This window comes from Bos grunniens, chromosome 10 (genome assembly GCF_055505025.1).
Source record: "Bos grunniens cultivar Pamir isolate PY7600 chromosome 10, Bosgru_T2T1.0, whole genome shotgun sequence".
Taxonomy (NCBI): domain Eukaryota; kingdom Metazoa; phylum Chordata; class Mammalia; order Artiodactyla; family Bovidae; genus Bos; species Bos grunniens.
Window position 1 is genome coordinate 15,472,851 of NC_141174.1, and position 19,698 is coordinate 15,492,548.

Consider the following 19,698-nt stretch of genomic DNA (forward strand, 5'->3'; position numbering starts at 1 on the left):
TTCTTCCACACACTGATAACACTTGTTTCCTCAAATATTAATAATAATGACAATAATTGATATTTATTGAACATTTCCTCTAGGCAAAGCACAGAGGTAAGTGCTTATTTAAAAAACATTTAAAAAACAAAAGTGCTCAGAGGAGGGACAGAGATGTTCCCACTTTACACACGGGACAGAGCTACGGAAGGTTGCCACACTGCTACTAAATATCACAGCTAGAATTCAAACTTGGGTCCCATTTCCACTTGACTGAGACTTGAGCAATTGACTACTACATGCGCCCAGCAGCAGAATTAAGTGTCTGCGTGCCTGACACTCTTTCTTTAGGAGAGGGAGCCTACCTTTCTCCTTCTTCTGCAATCCCCACCCCAACCCCCGGCACTTGGCCTGGTACCTGCAGAGGGCGGACACCTTCTGAGTGTGGACACAGGTTATATTTAAGCTCCCAGATAGTCTAGTCGGAAGTTGGTAGGTAGAGGCTAAAACAACTGGAGTGAAGCCTCCTTTTTAATGCCAGGAGGGTTTTCTCTCTTGGGCCTGGGCAATTTGAGCAGGAGATTTAAGGAGCCTGTATAAGCTTGGAGTTGGTTTTGGAATCTGGGGACCTGGGCTTAGGTCCCAGTACTCTTTGGCTGTGTGACCCTGGGCAATGTGCTTCAGCTTTCCAAGCCCCCAGTTTCTCCATTTGTAAAGTGGGCTTAAAATGATAAGACCGTTGCTCATAGGGTTGAATTGTAAGACAAAATCGGTTCACGGCTAATTGATTTAATAGGCTGCATACTTAAGTGCCAGGCATGTTGTAAGCATAATTTTACAGAAATAAATCCCTTCCATAGTCTTCTGGGGTGGAATCTTCTGGACTGTTTGCTATTCCCATTTTACTGATGAAGAAACTGAGGCACAGAGTGACGTGAGGCACAGACTTGCTCAAGTGACAGGATTTGACTCTTAGCAACTGGGTTCTGCTCAAACGGTAAAGCATCTTTCTACAATGCGGGAGACTACTCGAGCCCTGGGTTGGGAAGATCCCTTGAAGAAGGAAATGGCAATCCACTCCAGGACTATTGCCTGGAGAATCCCATGGACAGAGAAGCCTGGTAGGCTACAGTCCATGGGGTTGCAAAGAGTCGGACACGACTGAGCGACTTCACTCACTCACTCAACTGGGCTCTAGAATCTGTGCCCTTAACCCTCGTGCTGATCTGCATGGCAAGGGCCCAGCAGAGGGCTTAGGAAATACTGAACCAATGCCAGCCTTCGTCACCACCTTTGCGACTCCGGGCCACCTCATGCACAACCTTTGGTGGCAAGAAGCTCTAGCATCATCATGCCACTCCTGCTCCTTAGAGCCACCCTAATCGCTGGCCCCAGAGCTGTGCATGCTCCCCTGGGCCCCAAGACCTGTCTGAGCTCCCCTGCAGGCCCCACCCTTGCCCGTACCTGAGTTGGCCAGGGCCAGGGCCTTGAGCGTCACGAACTCCTCCTTCTCCACCTTGAGCTTCTTGTACCTGCGCACCAGCTGCAGGATGGCCCGGTAGAGCTCCAGCAGCCCCGCGAGGCGGGAGTGCTCCTCGTCCATGATGTAGTCCTCCGCATACACCAGCTTGTCGTCGTAGGGCAGCGAGCGGTACACGATGCCCAGGATAAGGATCTCCATCCAGGCGCTCTGCAGCAGGCTCATCTGGTCCCCCAGCGAGAGGTTGGAGAAGCCTGCCGGGAGAGGGGGCCAGCAGGGTGGCAGCGGTCAGGTGGGTGGGCTGGGGTGGAGGACAGAGGGGGAGGGGAACCTCTGCCTGCCCCTCCCTTCCACCTGCTGGACTCACGGTCCTTCCTTGGTGAATGAGTCAGATGCGGAATTCATGGAAAAGACTTATATAACGAGAGCTCAGTCAACGTTGACAGTTGTTATTGTCCTTGTCCTTGTTAGTTCTATATATTTTTCAAATGTGCGACGAGGCTTTTTGATTAACCAAAGGCATTTGTAATTTAAGGAGCTCCTGAATACATAGTAGAATCAGGAAGTGGCAGGACAGGGTCCCCTCCACTGAGAAGCTTCCAGATCCCCCTCTCTGCTCAAAGCAGGGGAGGCGTGGGGGTTTTAGAGTGACATCTGATCCTTAAGGTGGAGTCTCAGCTGTACGGAAGCAAGGGGCCCAACCAGGAAGGAGGAAATCACCTGCTCCCAGCCAGTGACCCCCTAGTGACCACAGCTGGGGCTGCTAAGTGCTCAAGAGCCCTCGGAGTCAGGGGGCACTTTATCACGGGCAGCCTATCCTCCCAGAAGTCAGCCCCGCTGGCCTGGCCATCACTCTTCACCTAATGATGTCCTAAGCAGTCCTGTATCCTGTGAGCTTGGATCATGGCCGTTTCCCCTTTGGAAAAGACCCTGATGCTGGGAAAGACTGAGGGCAGGAGGAGAAGGGGGAGACAGAGGATAAGATGGTTGGATGGCATCACCAAACATGAGTTTGAGCAAAGTCTGGGAGATAGTGAAGGACAGGGAAGCCTGGCGTGCTGCAGTTCATGGGGTTGCAAAAAGTCAGGCACGATTTAGCGTTAAACAACAAGCATGGAGTCCAGAGTGAAAGAAGGTTAGGGGCGGGGATGGCTCCAGAATTATGACACCGTCTTGTTCAGTGTGCTCTGGAGATTGCCTGGGCTTGAATCCCCATTCCTCATTTACTACCTGTAGGCTGACCTTGGAGGAGCTGTGCTACTTCCCCAAACCTCAGCTTGCTCATCTGTGAAATGGGTACAACAGTAGTGCCTGTTTCAGAGAGCTGCTGTGAGGCCTAAATGAGACGACAATTATGCAACATACATTTACTGAGCTCTTGCTATTATTAGTGATGAGATGAAAAGTCTTTATCTGCGAAATGAGAAGGATACACTGGAACTGAGTTACATGTGCACTTAACTTGCTGCTGCTGCTGCTAAGTCGCTTTAGTAATGTTCGACTCTGCGACCCCATAGACGGCAGCCCACCAGGCTCCGATTTAAAAGAAAGAAAAACTAAAGGAAGGAAAGAAGGAAAAGAAGGAGGGAGGAAGAAAGCTGATTTTCAAATATCTTGATTACTAAACGCAAGGCAGTAACTTCCACCGAAACTCAGGAGTGGATTCCAACACCAACTGCGCCAGACACACCAAAAAGGAAAGGTACCCACAGAGTCATGGCACCCCACGTCTGTCACGGACAACTGAGATTAAGAGATCTCCCTAGGAGTAACTCTTCTTGCGTAGGACTCTTGCTGACCTAGAACCTCAGCCCGCTTAGATGCAGGGTTCTGATTTGGGGTGAGAGAACAAAGAGAGATGGCATGTAGGAAATACTTAGCACCTCCCCCCTGTACCCCCAAATTCCCCTGCCACCCCAGCCACACACACAATCAGTGCTCAGCAAACCTGAACCAGGAAGGTGGCGATGGCTGTAGCTGTCACTGTCGTTGTAGTTGTTGGCATGCTACTGACACGACTCTTCTCCCCTAAAGCCTGGAGGTCCTGGGGGTCCCAAGCTTCCAGACTGGCCCACTGACCTGGGTTTCCACGGAGTCTACTCCACTCTCACCTGCTGTCCTGTCTCTGAGAGCCACTGTCCCTCCCTACTTTCCAACCAGTGTAACCAACCAGTGCTCAACTTTAGGGGGTTCCCAGGGGATGAAGCCCCCTTCACTAGCAGGTCCCCCGTTCCCAGTGAACACCCTTCTTAGTCTGATCACTGCGGTTCACAGGCTGATCTGTAGCCCTGGGGCCTGGGATCACCACCCGGCTGCTGGCACCCCCAGGTGACCGCCCACAGAGCTGGAGTGATTACTCTGAGGCCACGGGGCAAGCGTGGATGGCTGCGCCTTCCCGGGGGACAGGCTGTGGCACACAGGGGTCGGGGGCGTGTGCTGTCGTCCAGACCCAGCGTGGGAGCAGAGGACGTGCGGCTGCCTGCAGTGGTGGGGAGAGCCGGGAGGTAATGAAAGATAGATAGAAATGGACATCCAATTTCCCTTATCGAGCCTCTGAGCGGGAGAGGCCTGGGGTGACATTAATTAACAGATACCAATCAGCCAGCATGGGGGTGTGTGTGTGTGTGTGTGTGTATGCACGGACGTGTGGACTGCACTGGGGGTGTGGGTCTCAAGGCAGACAGACTGGGAGGGAAGATGTAGGAGGTGGATGGGGCGAAATTAATAGACAATTGAATTGGAAGGTGGCAGAGAAGGAAGGCGAGCTGGGCTTCTGGAAAAGAAGGAGAAAAGACCCGTACGAGGTTCATCACTAGGAGACCATGAGCTCTGCCCCTCTGTTCACCCCACAAATACTTACTGAGCACCTACTAAGTGCCAGGCCCTGTGCTGGGCACTGGGGACAGACCGGCCAGCTTGAACCAGGGCCAGGCCCTGCCTTCATGAGCTCGGTCAAAAGGGAAAGACACACCCCAGTGTGTGTCTTGTGAGGTTTAGGGCTGTCAGAAAAGCTACCCCGAGAGGAAGGGCTGAAGATATGCAAAGGGGGAGTTTGGCCCAAATGAGAGAGAGTCCAGGCGGCTTTACAGGAGAGGAAGCTTTGGGGCCGAGCTCTGAAAGGCAAGTGGGGTGTGTCTGCGTGGACGGCTGTCACCTCTGGGCTCCTGAGAGCATGGTCTCCCCCACTGCCCAGCACCTGGCCTGCGGCAGAGGGGCTCCACAAACATTCCCAGCACAGAGGAGGGAACGGACAGACGCCACTGGGCCTCGAGTCCCGGGTGATGAGAAAACAGGCCAAAAGAACAGGGTTGGACCCTCTTAGTCCTCTGGGCAGGATTCCAGGTTGAGCTGCCTTTGCTGATCCTGTGTGAGTCAGAGACAGGCCTGCAGGGCAGGGGGTGTGGTGGAGGTGTGGTGGCGGGGATGAGTGCCTCCGGGACGTAGGGTCAGCACCTGAGGGTGCCCTGGGGCCTGTGCACACACCCCCGGCTAGGATGGTTTGGGGAGTGACTCAGCCCCTGACTCTCTTTCTCCTTCAGAAGGAGCTGGAAATAGTGTTCAAAATCCAGCTGCATGCTCCGAAGTGCTGCCCGGCGGACAGAAGCGGCTTCATGTTGCAGGGATGTGGGGAGGGGGGAAATAGACTGGATATTTTCTAATATTTGAAACAGTCTGAATATTTTCTAATGTTTGAAAAAAAGAAACACTAGAAAAAAAAAAAGAGAAGTAAAAATGACCTCTAGGAGACAGGAGGGGGAGGGGGTGGGGATGGACCTAAGAGTTCTCCATACACATTTTTGCCTAGTTTGATTTGCATGTTGAAGAAGTAAGATTAAATTAACCGTAACATAAAAGGCATGTTCCTATCCACCTAGCCATCTCACTATTAGGAATTTCTCCTAGAAAGAGAAGTATGTATAAACACACAAAGGTACATGTGGAAGGGATGTTGGCTAGATCCATTTGTAAGGACCCAAAGCAGGCAACAAGCTACACGCAACCCATGTCCTTAAATAGAAATGTACTAAATGTAATTATTAGCTAGGTGAGTGGTACATTAGAAGCCACTAGAGAGAACCACTTGTGCAGATGTGGAAAGATACCCATTGCCCAAGAAGGATGCAACTGTTAAGGGCGTAGATGCCAGAGCCAGCCTGTCTGTCGGAATCGCAGCTCTGCTGACCCCTTGGCTGTGACCCTGGGCACATTTTTCTGTGCCTAAAATGGGAATAATACTACTACTTACCCCAAGGGTTTGTTTGGGTTAAATGAGCTAATGCATAGACCACTTAGAAGAACACGTCTTAGCACACAGTAATGGCTACTAGTTCATATAACTAAATGAACACAGCAGAGTGTAAAGCAGTGTTACAGGAGGAGTCACGGTGGGGAGGGGACACACACGCGCGCAGGCACACCCACATACACATACGACGCTACTTAAGAAAGATGGGTATTTGGAATACATCACTTCCACCCCTCTACTGGAAGCAGTATTCTTTTATTAAACCCAAACAAAGGAGCTGAAGCTCTCTTCCCTGCCCTTCAGCAATGCACCCTTCACTTCTGCATTTCTGTGCTGGGCTGGGTCTGCCCCTCCATCAGGTGACCAGCAATACCGAGGCAGAGGGGGCTGCTGGGGGAAGCTGCGTGGGGGGCTGCCCACTGCCCCTCTCTTCCCATCTGTCCTACCTTGAGCTCTGCTGCCCCCCCGGAAAGTTGCTTTATCGGCACCAACTGATCTAATAACATTCAGGCTCTTCCCAAGACCCCATCCCCCAGTGATTTGACAGCATGAGCTCCTAGAATTAAAAAAAAAAAGAGCACATAATTTGTGGCAAGTGGAGTTCATAATCTGTTAATTTATTATCGTTTCTGTCGACCTGGAGGGCCATTAGCAGAGGTAATAAAGGGAGATATAATTATAGGATCTGAGGCCACTCCAGACACAGCTGCTGTCACTCGGCAGCCCATATTTCATCGGCCGCTGGCGTTCTTTCCCCAGGGTGAGCCAGACGGTGGCTACCTGGGCGCAGGGCAGCCCAGGGACCCTCTGTGAGGAGGCCTTTTGGGGGGCTCCCCTGCAGAAGTTGTGCACATGTCAACCTGGGCCGGGCAGGGCCGGCTGGGGGGAGGCTGTCTGACTGGGGCACCCTTGGGGCTGCCTGAGCTGGGAGGATAACAGTTAATAACATCTGGGGGCGGCAATTCATCAAGTGATACCCACTGCCTGTGCTGCCTCTTGTTCTCATCTCTCCCTGCCGGGGAACCAGAGGTGGACACTCTAAAGACTTGGGCTTGTCCTCTGGGCAACCTAATACTTGGAAAATTCAACTCAAGGGGATGGGCAACTTCAGACTGACTTAAACAAAAGGACAGCTGCTATTCTGAAGGAGTCTGAATCACCCCCAAGCTAATCCACTGGACACACCCTTGCAGAAGAGTGTGTTCAGAACCACCACTTCGTGGCAAATAGATGGAGAAACAATGGAAACCATAGCTCCAAAATCACTGCAGATGGTGACTGCAGTCATGAAATTAAAAGATGCTTACTCCTTGGAAAAATGCTATGACAAACCTAGACAGCGTATTAAAAAGCAGAGACATACTTTGCCGACAAAAGTCCGTCTAGTCAAAGCTGTGGTTTTTCCAGTAGTCATGTATGGATGTGAGAGTTGGACTATAAAGAAAGTTGAGTGCCGAAGAATTGATTCTTCTGAACTGTGGTGCTGGAGAAGACTCTTGAGAGTCCCTTGGACTGCAAGGAGATTCAAACAGTCCATCCTAAAGGAAATCAGTTCTGAAAACTCATCGGAAGGACAGATGCTGAAGCTGAAACTCCAATACTTTGTCCACCTGATGGGAAGAACTGACTGATTGGAAAAGACCCCGATGCTGGGAAAGATTGAAGGCGGGAGGAGAAGGGGATGACAGAGGATGAGATGGTTGGATGGCATCATTGACTCGATGGACATGAGTTTGAGCAAGCTCCAGGAGATGGTGAAAGACAGGGGAGCCTGGGGTGTTGCAGTCCATGGGGTCGCAAAGGATTGGACACTGAATTGAACTGAAAACTATGGAGGAAATGCAGGGAGGTGCCAGCAATGAGTTTATGCTCAGATGACCCTTCCTTCTGGCTAAGCTGGTGGCTCAGTGCCGCATGAGTATGTCTGCTTCCGTGCACAGCACCTAATGCCCTTCTGGACTTTTCCTCCATGGCCACTGCCCATCAATCCTGAAGACCTAGCTCAACTCATGTGCTGAAGCCCGTGGCATCCCTCCTGCCTCTGTGTTCCATCCTGTGGTTTTTCCTGATGCATTTGATAACTAAGCCTCTTCCTTCGCATGAGTGAGATACAGGAGGTGGGAGATGGGTGAGTAGACAGGAAACAAGATTGGTCTTCGGGGGTAATTGTTGAAACAAGGTAATGAAGGTTCATGATACTATTTGGTCTACTCTCCCCTTGAAATTTTCCGTGAAAAAAATCTTTTTAAAGTTATCTATATTATTCCCAAAGGAGACCCTTAGACCCTTAGGGCTCCAGAGGTGGAGCTTAGGGCAGAAATGAATGGAATTATTTGTATCAGCCACAACTCCAAGCAAGAGTGTGTACGTGCATGCTAAATCGCTTTAGTCGTGTCCGACTCTGTGCAACCCTCTGGACTGTAGCCCACCAGGCTCCTCTGTCCACGAGGAGTCTCCAGGCAAGAATACTGGAATGTGTTGCCATGCCCTCCTCCCGGAGATCCTCCTGGCCCAGGAATCAAACCCAAGTCTCCTGCATTGGCATGTGGGTTCTTCACCACGAACGCCATCTGGGAAGCCCTCAAAAGAGCTCACGTACAGTTCATGTGCAATGTGTGAACATGCAATTTCGCTTCAATAAGTGCAGCAAAAGCAGATCTGAAGCACCCTTTGTGTTAGGCTCTGGACCAGACGACACTGAGGCGTGAGGTATGGTTTCCTGTGCTTAATTCAGGGCAGCGGGTTGGGTTCCTCTCCAGGGCACTAAACTGAGCCGATGTAAGAAGCCAGTCCTTCTGTCTGTCCAGGAACCAAGATGGACAGTTGATGACTCAAGCCCCAGGATGGGGCCCTGACTTGTATAAGCCTGCTCTTTCTCATTCTAAGGGCCAGTGAGCAGGTCTTCAGATAAGTTTTCCATCTAATCTGAGATGGGATTAAGTCAATTAGTTTAACTGAATCAGGTACTTGATTATGTCATCACCCTTAATATGAAGTTTACATGCAGTGGCAGAAGACCCTATTAATTAATTTTACCTTAAACACTAGAAGGTCAGGCCCAAATAATTCAGCATGCAAATGTATGCAAAATAGGCAAATTAGCATTTGAGACAGACAAATGAGCCCCTATGTTTATTTTATTTTTTAATCAAAAGGAATTCAGCTCTGGACAAGGAGAAATGATGTGAAAGGAGGCTTTTAATACTATTAGCAACGACAACAACCATGGTCATGGTCTCTGCCATTTATCAAGTGCCCACTATGTGTGGGGGCTGGGCTAAATGTGCCATAGCCTCCCAGCAACCCAAAGGAGTGGGGGGTTGGGGGGCTGTTATTCACAGGTGGGGACTCTGAAGCACAGAAAAATGAAGCATCTCACACTGGGGCACCAAGTATCTCTCTCTAAACCAGTTAGGACCGAGCTGGGAGGAGGGCCCAGGTCTGCCTGAATCCTCAGCAACCATCCTGCTCTGCTCACTGCCCTCTTGGCTGGGCACAGACAAGAAGTGGAGCTGGGGGGGTGAGAAGGAAAATGGGCGCAGGGGACGCAGTGACTCCTGGTTCTTCTCCACCCCTGGGAGGCACTGTGGGCATGAGGTGGTCAAAAAAGGAGGCAGTGACCTGCGGGTCCACCAGGAGCCACTCCTGAGCCATTGCTGCGATGCAGTTATCTGGTCAGGCTGGAAGAGGAGCATGTGATGGGAAGCGGGGTGTGCGGGGGGGCCGTGCCCCATTTGGCCCTGGGTTAGTGGAGCAATCCAGGCTGAGGTGTCTTAAGCAGTGGCCTGACCCCACATTGTTGCTGAATCAGCACAGGGCAGATTCAAAAACTACTGAGTGTGTAATCCTAAGAGGCTGAGCTCCTTAGTAAGGGCGCTCCAGCCCAGATCCCCGGGGAGCCCAGCCCTGAGTCAGGGAGTCCCTGCTGAAGGAATTCTAGGCTTCCTGCCAACGGTGATACCAGCAACATCTCTGAGCTGTTATCCGCAGGAAGGCTCACTCCCATAAGTTGTGCACATAGCATTTTATATAAGGACTTTCTGACCTGCCCCAATCAACTGTGGGCCTTGGCATCTGAGGTTTAGGACACCTTTGCTACAGAACCACGAATGCTGTATTCATCTTTCAGAGCCAGTGGCAAACACAGAAGGGATCTACAGACAGGAAGATAAACTGTCCCATGTCACATAGCTAGGAAGAATCCGAGTCCACCATAGGTCACTGCCAGAGGGGAACAGGCTGTTTCCCCGACATTATGAACCAAGCCGTGAGAACTGTAAAGGAGCAAACTGCACAGACTTTAGAAAGCCCCTCAGCAAAGGTGTGATGTAGAGGATGTGGGTATCTGTGTCTACATAAACAAATTATAAAAGTCAGCTCCTTCCTTTTATCCAGTTTTAAAAGGCTGAAGGGAGGGTCTGGAGCCACAGGCAATGAAGAGAAGTCTGGATCACCCAAGACCTGTTCATTACATATACTTCTCATGCCAGAAATGATCTTAAAATCACAGGATCCAAATTAAGAGACTGGCCTCCCTTAAGATCAGGCAAAAGGGAATAGCGAGCATATGGCAGATGTCAAGGACATATCAAAAGCATCCCACACCTGCTTGCATTTCATCCGCATGTCAAAGTGCACGAAGGAGGTAGTGCTGGTATTCCCTGTGTGCAGAGAGGTCAGGTGACCTGCCCTGGGTCACGCAGCTAGGAAGTTGCAGACCTAGAACTCGAACCCCAATCTGATTCCCAAGCCCATGCTCTTAACCACTCCACTTCACTAGTAGGAAACAAGAGAGTCAATGCCTCTTCTATTTCCCAGTATATGATCAATATGGAGAAAACCCTGTTCTTTGGCCTTTAAGGATCCAAAGAACTTGCTTTGATTGTTACCTAATGTAGAAGCAATCATAGCCCCACTAGAATGCTAATCAGGAGCATCACTGGACCCTCCAAATGCCTGCTCACCTCCAATCTCACAAAGAGAGAAAGGATCCCAGAGAAGAACAGGCTTGCCAAGATCCCACATGGCTCCTGGATTCCGGGCTCCCACGCATCAGAACCAGAGCCATGGGGAGAAGAGCTGCTAGTCTCTGCCTACACCCTCCCCCAGTCCCGTGTCTCTGTGGGACTCACCTGGGATGTGCTTGGCCCAGCCAATGATGACCACGAGCTCCCTGTCTGCCAGGTCACAGAGAGTGGTCAGAGCCTTGATGTCGCCCTCTGGCATGCCGGGTGGAGGCATGGCATACAGTTTGTCCGGCTCAGCCACCAGCAGGTAGGAGACGATTTTAGTCACTGCAAAGACCAAGGGGAGAATGTAAATGCCTGGGGAAAGAGGAAAGAGGCCAAGGCGGAGCCTGAGATGGCTCTGGAAGAAAATCTGGGTCCCAGGGAGCCCTAGGAAGGTCAAACATGTCTCAACCCTACTCCCTCCCTCCCACCCTGCCTCCCCCTCTCCCTTTCTTCCTTTTTTCTTTTTTTTAAATTTTACTGATGTATAGTTAATTTACAATGCTGTGTTAATTTTTGCTGTATAACAAAGTGACACAGTTTTATGTATACATATATATATATATACACACATATACATACATATACACACACACACACATATATATATATACACACACATTCTTTTTTATATTCGTTATATTGGTTTATCCCGGGACATTGGCTATAGTTCCTCGTGCTTACAGTAAGACCTTGTCATCCATCCCCATTCGATGTGTAATAGCTTGCATCCCTTCCAACCCCCAACTCCCTCCGTCCTTCTCGCACACCCCCTCCCTTTCCGACTCCATAAAGTTGCTGGCAGTGATGATTTGGGCTGCTGGGAAATATCCCAACAAGGGAAGCTGCCTGGTAAATTCTCTTGAGAGGACCCTGATTCAAGTGGGAGGTGAGGGGACATGCTCTGGAGACTGGAATCATGCTGCATTTAGAATCCCGTTCTGTACTTCCTGGTGACTCAGATGGTAAAGAATCTGCCTGCAATGCAGGAGGCCCGGGTTCTATCCCTGGGTTGGGAAGATTCCCTGGAGAAGAGAATGGCAACCCATTCCAGTATTCTTGCCTGGAGAATTCCATGGACAGAGGAGCCTGGTGAGTTAGACTGAGCGACTAACACCTTCACTTTCTATAAATCCCATAGGAAAGATCTTCTGAATGAAGCAATGAAGCCTAAAGTACTTGATGCCAAGGCCAGACCCTGGTGCCCCTCCTCGGTGGTCCTCAGTGCCCCCATAACCTAGTGATGTGAAGGCAGCATTTCCCCAAAGGACGCCAGATGTTCCAGCAACAGAGGCTGGCAAAAGGGGTGCGGACTGCCCTGCACTCACATGGCTTTTTAGCAGGAGGAGAAATCTGTAAGCTCAGGTATGGGCTGCTCTCTGAGTCCAGCCGTCGCTTGTATTTCTGGCGGCCTCCACGCACTCGGTCGAGGCGCACACCTGTTGGAGAGGAAAAGAAGGTCTCAGAGTTGTTCAACATCACCAGCAGTGTCAGCGCTGACTTCAGAATACCAGTAATGGCTAAATCTTTCAGGGCTACATCCCGATGGCTGTTTGCACCTGTCCCATGGCCAGCCTCAGGCCAGGTGGTTGGACAATCCTAAGATAATCGTCTTCACAGTAATGACCCATCCCGGTTTCCCCTAGGCCTGGCCTGCCTTTCTGGAGTCAGCATCCTCCTGAAATCCCTTCCAAGCAGACTTCAGCTCTTGAGTCTTTCTGTCCAGAAGGCAAAGCACAGCAAAAGCACTCCTCCAAGTGTTGGGGAAAGACAACGCATCATTTTAGATCTGCTGTGAATCCAAGCAGGACTGAGTTAGCTTGCCAAGAGAGGAAAGAAATCCCTGCCATGAGTGATACATCCAAAGAGCTAAATAAAATAATGACCTTCAAACTTTTCACACAAGAAGCGTCTAGATGGAAGGCACTCATCACAAGCGTCAATTTCTGGATCCTGCCCTCAGAAATTCTAGGGTTCAGTTCTGAAGTCTGTCTTCTACATAAATGCAGACGTAAATGTCTTCTACACAAACACCACCAGATGGGAATCAGGTGGTCCTGGTCACACCTGGAACATCAGTGCCGAGAAGGATGTGAACAGCAAGTGCAAAAGCAGGTGTGGCCACACCACACTGACACCCGTTTCCAGTGGAGTAAGGCCCGACCCTAGGGAGACCCTTTATTGTCACCGAGTCCATACCACCTTCATGAAACCCACCCCACTCCCAGCTCCTGCATTCTGGATACACATATTGTTACCACTTGACACTCCCACCAGCAGGCAGGGCGGACAGGCCCTCCTGTGGGTTCCTCACCCAAGGGCACACACACCTACTTGTAGCCACCAACTTGTATGGCCTGCCCTAAAAAGATGGCTGGAGCCCATCGACTTAGCTCCAAGTGAGAACACCATAAGCAAAGTGGCTCTCCTTGCCTCACCACGAGACGGACCGTGACTGGAACACGCAGGAAGTCAAAGACAGAGTCCAAGGCCCCAGAGGAGCAAGCTCGGGGGCTTCACCTTCTCGTCCTTTCGCCAAAGGTCAACAGCATCACAATACGGAGCTCCAGCCAGTTGGTCTTCAGGGCCCTGTCTTTCCCTGGTACTTCCTCCTGCCGGTCCTACCTTCTGCCACCTTCCCGGCCCACAGGGGAGTGCCAAGGGCCTGGAGGCTGCTGTAAGCACACCCAGCCAGGCTGCCCAGAGGGAATGTCTTTTAGGGGGCAGTCACTGCTCGGCATTTCGTCAGCAGTGTCCATTTTACTGCACAACTGGCGCTTTTGTATCTGACGATGAACATGGCTGTAGTAAGTTTTTCCTTTTCCAGGACAGGGTCTACCCAGCGTCCCACCCCTGCTTCCTATTTCAAGGCAGCTCCTCTCTTGTCTTCTTATTAAGGAGGCCAGCAGTATTACACTCAGCCACCGGGGTGTGGGCAGCCCTGGGCCAGACTTTCTTGGTTAGGGCATCTCCCGTGCCTGGGCTCTCAGAGGCTTTCCTTGGTCCTTGTCTGGCTAAGTGTGGTCCTTAAGCCTCCTGACGAGTTTCCAATGAACTTCCCTTCTGCGTCAAGAGTCAGAATGGTTTGCAACTGGCCACATCTATAGTGGGTGCTCCAGGACCAGATGCTGAGATAAGGCGGGCAGTTTATCTGGGAGGCGATCGCAGGAAGGAAGTCAATACAAGTGTGTTCCTGAGTGGACCACTGCTGTGGGCAACCGGCTCAGCCTCACTGCAGACCCGGGGAGGCAGTGTAGAACATGCCTTAGCTACGGTGCTGGGGACAAGGGCCACTGGGGCGTTTAGCCACTTCTCCCACAGTCACTGGCAAGTCACAGGTCCGGGTTGAGCAAGCTCTGGTGGCCAGAGAAAGCCCTGGGCAGAGCCGCAGTCATGAGGTGGCGGGTTAGCACACAGTCGATAGAACCCTATGTAGGTGTGTGTGGGGCACCAACCGCTGCCTCCTTCTCGAAGTGTGGTCTGTGACCAGCAACAGCAGTAGCAGGGCAGAGCTTCTTAGAATGCAAGCTCTCGGGGCTGGCCCTGGGCGGAAGCTGAGCTAGCATTTCAGCAGGGTGATTCGTAGGCACAGGAAGAGTTTGAGCTGGGCTGCACCACAGCCTCCGAGCAGACGTGGCTGAATAATCCACTTCCATCAGCACCTCGGGAACTTGAAGGGGCAGCTGAATCCCATTCAGCAAAAGACCAAGACCCGTGTGCCAATGGGACTCACCCCTCCCAGCCCCTTCTGGGAGGGCAGAAGGAGCAAGAACATGAAGGCAGGAAGGATGGTCCCCCGTTCCCTGAAGAGTCTTCCTGACCCCGTCCTGTGACCCAGCCTGAAGGCACCTCAGCCCTGCCTACTACCCCCGAGGAGAATCCAACCCTCCACCAGGCTTCTCCGCCTGGAAAGCTGGCAAGACCGTGAGTGAAAACGCCAGGCAGCAGGCACAGAGGACCGTGAGGACCCCCGTCTCCTGAGCACCTACTATGTCCTAGGGTCTGACCTGGAGTCCAGAGTGGGCCCCTTCTCCACTTCACTGGCTTTCTCTGCTAGAAGCCAGTCTCATGAAGTCCCCCCTCCCACCCAAGCTGCCTGATCCCAGACAGCTGTCAACAGGACAGGGAGCTGCTCAACAGGGAGAAAAGGAGGCACCCACCCCTCAGCGGGGCAAGGAGCTGGGCATATGCCACCTCCGTCCCTGCCTCCCCGTCTAATACACTCTGTCCTCACACAGGGCCTGGCACTTCGTGGGTGTTCAAGAAAATCTTGATACATGCATGAATGGACCTGCCTCCAACCCCCACCCCCCAGCCCCCATCCAGGCTGGGTGCTTCTTCCCGGGCTCCAATAACACACTGGGCTTCTTCTAATTAGGCACCCCTTACGACCAGGGGCCGCTCACCATCCTACTCCAGGGGTGCCATGGCACCCAGTGCACCACGTGGGTGCTTAGAAAACAGAGCTGTTAGTATGATCATCACCATCATTAGTACTCTTCCCCCAAGTTGTGTGCAGCCCTCTGGTAAATCACATCGACAATGAGAATGTGAACAACCAAGCTTATGGTGGAATTTCTCTATGTGCTGCCATATTTAGCCCACAAGGTATACAGCTGGGGTTATTATCCCCATTTTATAAGACAAACTGAGGCTCACAGAGATTTAGTAATTTGCCCAATAAATGAACCAATACCCAAGCTCTTTGCCATTCCAGGGTATGACATCCTAGGGCACAGCAGGTATAACTTCTCTAAATTTTCTCCTCTAGATCTTGACAGCACAACGGTCAATAGCTGCAATCAATAAGTGTATTGATTATCAGGTTATTCTGTTTAAAAAAAAAAAAGGAGCCTGTAGGGTTTGATTATGCACAAATTGATATCTGGCATCGAGGTTTGTTTGCTCTCCTTGCTTCCCGTCTGCTTTTCCAAGTCGTGCTCAGCTCACAAACCCAAATCCCTCCAGCCCACAGGATCCAGTGATCGAGGTCCCACGCCGGCTCCGCCCTTACAGGTTGGGCAGCCTCAGCCACGTTGGCTCTCACGGCCTTGGTCTCAGTGTAGAGATGGAAGCTGTGGTTATACCAACTCTGCTCGCAGCATGTGGCTTTTGCAACAAGAGACAAAATAGTGGGGAAATGGTTGGTAAATCAGAAAGTGGTTTCAGTAGCCGAGCGAGGCCATTACTCCCATGGCTCTGGGTCCCAGCACTTCACGTGCCACCTCCAACTCAACAGGCTTTTAGTGGCCAGGGTCCCGTCTGCCCCAGTTCTGAGATCTCCCTTCCCTATAACACTGCCCCACAGTCAGGGTGTATCAATGACCATTTAGGGTAGAGCTGTCCAGGGTCATAGATCCTGGTTGGGGTTGGGCAGATGGGCCCCCATCTAAATGAATAGCCCAAACCATCCCAAAGGCAGTTCATATCCTGGACGCACCTTTGAAGGCCCAGTTCAAGTATTATCTCTACTGGGAAACCTTTCCAGACTCCCCTGGCAGAGCTGACCATGCCATTCTTGGGCTCCCTTTGTCCTTTCTGTGGTACAGCCACCAAGGTCAAAACAACTCTTCACCATTGTACACCATGCGCCCATCTCCCTGGTGGATTGTGGGCAACTCCTGGACAAGGACTTTCATTTATCATTGCAGTCCCGGTTCAGCACCCAGCTTATGGGAGGCAATCAAGTGTCTTAGTAAAGTGATGTGCCCGTTAAAATGAAGCCCTTCCGACTAAAGAAACAAGAGCCTGTCCAGGTCTGATCCTTTCCCAGCTTCCATTTGTCTCTCCAGCCTCCAGAAATTCACTCTCTCAAGGCAGCCCATTCCTCCTGAAAATTTCCCCTGGTACTGACCTAAATTCTGTCCCCAGATCACTTCCTACCCTGCATTCCATCCACAGGATTAACTCCCTTCCACAAGACAACGCTTTATGGACTTGAACATCCTTGGACACCCTCCTTCCATTAAGCCAAGCGCCCTTTATTTCTTACATTTGTACAGTGTTTTCAGACCAGTCACCTCCTCACCTTCTATGCATTTGTCTTTATTGATATGATCTGCTCTGCCCTGAGAAGGTTCAGCCCCTCAGGGGCAGAGACAGTGCACAGAGATCTGCATTCCTTGGCACTCGGCCAAACAGACATTGGTCTGTGCTTATACTTACTATCTGCCAATGTGCGTGTTTTTTTCCTTGACTCTGCTGCACATATTTAGTGAACAAGAAGCAGCCCCTTCCCAAGAGGTAATGGTATGGACTGGGTTCTCATCCAGAGAGATACAGCAGCATCCTGCTGCTGCTGCTAAGTCACTTCAGTCGTGTTCAACTCTGTGCGACCCCATAGATGGCAGCCCACCAGGCTCCCCCGTCCCTGGGATTCTCCAGGCAAGAACACTGGAGTGGGTTGCCATTTCCTTCTCCAATGCATGAAAGTGAAAAGTGAAAATGAAGTCGCTCAGTCGTGTCCGACTCTTAGCGACCCCATGGACTGCAGCCCACCAGGCTCCTCTGTCCATGGGATTTTCCAGGCAAGAGTACTGGAGTGGGTTGCCATTGCCTTCTCCGAGCATGTTGTATCATGAATCCTTTAGAGGTGGATCACCAAATTCTAACCATTGGGTCTAATAGACATTCTTAGTTGTCTACCCAATTTTCATTCCATTCCCCCTTTTCCATGCTAACAGGATCCAGATTTTCTTCATACACACAATAAGCCCTAGCTAGTCTGAGCAATTTTGTTTCCTACATTTTCAGTCTCCCTGGTAACCGAGGCTGGTCATATGGCCTGGTTCTGGCCCATGGGATATAAGGGGAAGCCCATGGTGGGAGCTTCTGGGAATGGTTTTGCTTTTCTGATAAAAGAGACAGACATTGTTGGTGCAGCTCTTTTTGCCTTTCTTCTGCCCTGACCTGGAAGATGAACCCTAGAGCTGTGGCAACCACCTTGCAACCATGAAGCAGCCATGTGAAGATACCAAACACCAGAGAAGAAAGGCAGAGCCTGAGCCCCTGATGCTGTGACCGAGAAGTCCATGCAATCGCCCATCTCTGGACTTCTTGTTTGGCGGGGAAATCAATCTCATTTATTGATGCTTAAGCCACTAGCAGTCAAGTTCTCTGTAACTTGCAGCAAAAAGCAATTTTCACTGATACGATGTGCAATTACTTTTTAAATTAGGATACTTAAGTCTTAACAAACAGCAAATGGAAAGAAAATAAAGGTGGGGATTCGAACCTGAAATGAGAGTAGACTTATTGTTTGTGTTCTTATATTAGTGAAATATATAAAAGGCAGGCTTAGGGAGCATATTAAAATACTAAGTAATTTACAGTTACTGTCTGGGATTATTACATTGTATCATCTTATTGATACTTTCTGAATTTAAAGAGGCATCAATAATATTCTCAGGTAAAGTATACCAGATCTCCAAATACTATAATAAATACTTATCCTTTGCTTTAATGACTGTTCAGTACAGTTTAATCCCTTAACATGTGCAGGCCAAAATAAAGTATTCATAAGTGTGTCATTTGAATACAAAAAAGGTTGATAATTGCTGGAATACATGTACCATGAAGACTGAGGCCTTTAGCTGAGCCCAGGCCCGGATAAGAACCTCTCCTCCTTCTTGGCCAACATGGTAACCCCCTTAAATCTAACAGACATAAGTATAAGATGAAGTTCACCTCTCCTGACCAGTTGCTCCCTGGTGCTGCCCCTGCTGTAAATGCTGCATGTGTATTATTTCATTTAGGGATTGCAACAACCCTATGAGGGAGCTTCTATTATTATCCCATTTACAGATGGGGGAAAATGAGTCACTTGCCAAAGCCTCATAGGAAGGAATGTGATCTGACGCCAGAGCCCAGGCTCTCAACCACTCCTGCATGCTACGTCTCTCAAGGGGCCCTGAGTCACTGTGGTGGTAGAAGAAATGCAGTGGGGGGCCAGGGCCACACTGCACGCCCCTGGGGACCATTCACCTGCAATTCCATCTGAATGTGCCCTGGAGCTGTGCCTCCCAGCGCCCTGCAGTCTGTGTGTAATACACCTAGAACCACTGAATTGTACACTTTACCTGGGTGAATTATATCTCAGTATAGTAATCATATAATCATATATAAATATATAATTACTACCTGCTTTTTTCATTTGAAAAGCCCCTGATGCTGGGAAAGATTGAAGGCAGGAGAAGGAGATGACAAAGGATGAGATGGTTGGATGGCATCACCGACTCAATGGACATGAGTTCGAGTAAACTACAGGAGTTGGTGATGGACAGGGAGGCCTGTCCATGGGGTCGCAAAGAGTCGGACACGACTGAGTGACTGAACTGAACGGATAGTAATTGTATCTCAAAATAGTAATATGCCCGGTACGCAGTAGGCACTTAGTAGGAATCTCTTTCCTTTCTTTGCCTAGGAAAGTGGTAGTGTCTGCCTTGAACTGCCTCATGGGAAGAGAGAGAAACACACCCCCTTAGTTATAACTACTGTGGGTCAGATGTGTTAAACAAAACCTCTCAAGAAACCAAGATTCAGAGACGCAGAGTACTGTGCCCAAGGGCACACGGTGCCAACACAGGTACCCCCCTGAATGTGCTCAGCTGAGCCCACACAGTCCCCAACCCCCAGGAGCCTTATCCCTGGGCTGGTCTCCCTACACTTGCAATGCCCAACCCCACTTCCCAGCTCAGGGCACAGGAAAGAGCAAAGAAGCTGCTGGGCTGCTCTGGGAAGAAACTGCTTGGAGGTGGGGGGGATAGGGGGGTGCTCCCCCAAGCCTCTGCCCCATCTGCTGACCTCTCCAACCGACCACAGGCATGTCAGAGCAGCCAGGGCTGACGGCTGCTGCGCCCTAGATCAGATGACCACTTGCTGACTTGTAAGATCAGGCTTCTGACTTTTTTCTTAATGAAAGTAAATAACTCCTGCACCCCCCACCCCTCAACTCCCCGCTTTCTTCTCCAGTGCCCTCCCTAAGC

At 50.6% G+C, this 19,698-nt stretch overlaps 1 protein-coding gene across 3 annotated transcripts in view; it reads right to left on the reverse strand.

Annotated features, from left to right (window-relative positions):
- Window positions 1-19,698, reverse strand: part of ESRRB (estrogen related receptor beta) — a 185,808-nt gene that overhangs the window by 8,082 nt on the left and 158,028 nt on the right. For all 3 annotated transcript variants that reach the window (XM_086319504.1, XM_086319503.1, XM_086319505.1), the window contains exons 4-6: window positions 12,043-12,153; window positions 10,838-10,999; window positions 1,444-1,713 (exon numbers count right to left, since the gene is read on the reverse strand). In XM_086319504.1, the coding sequence (XP_086175630.1) occupies window positions 1,444-1,713; window positions 10,838-10,999; window positions 12,043-12,153 (543 nt within the window). The remainder of the gene's footprint in view (window positions 1-1,443; window positions 1,714-10,837; window positions 11,000-12,042; window positions 12,154-19,698) is intronic.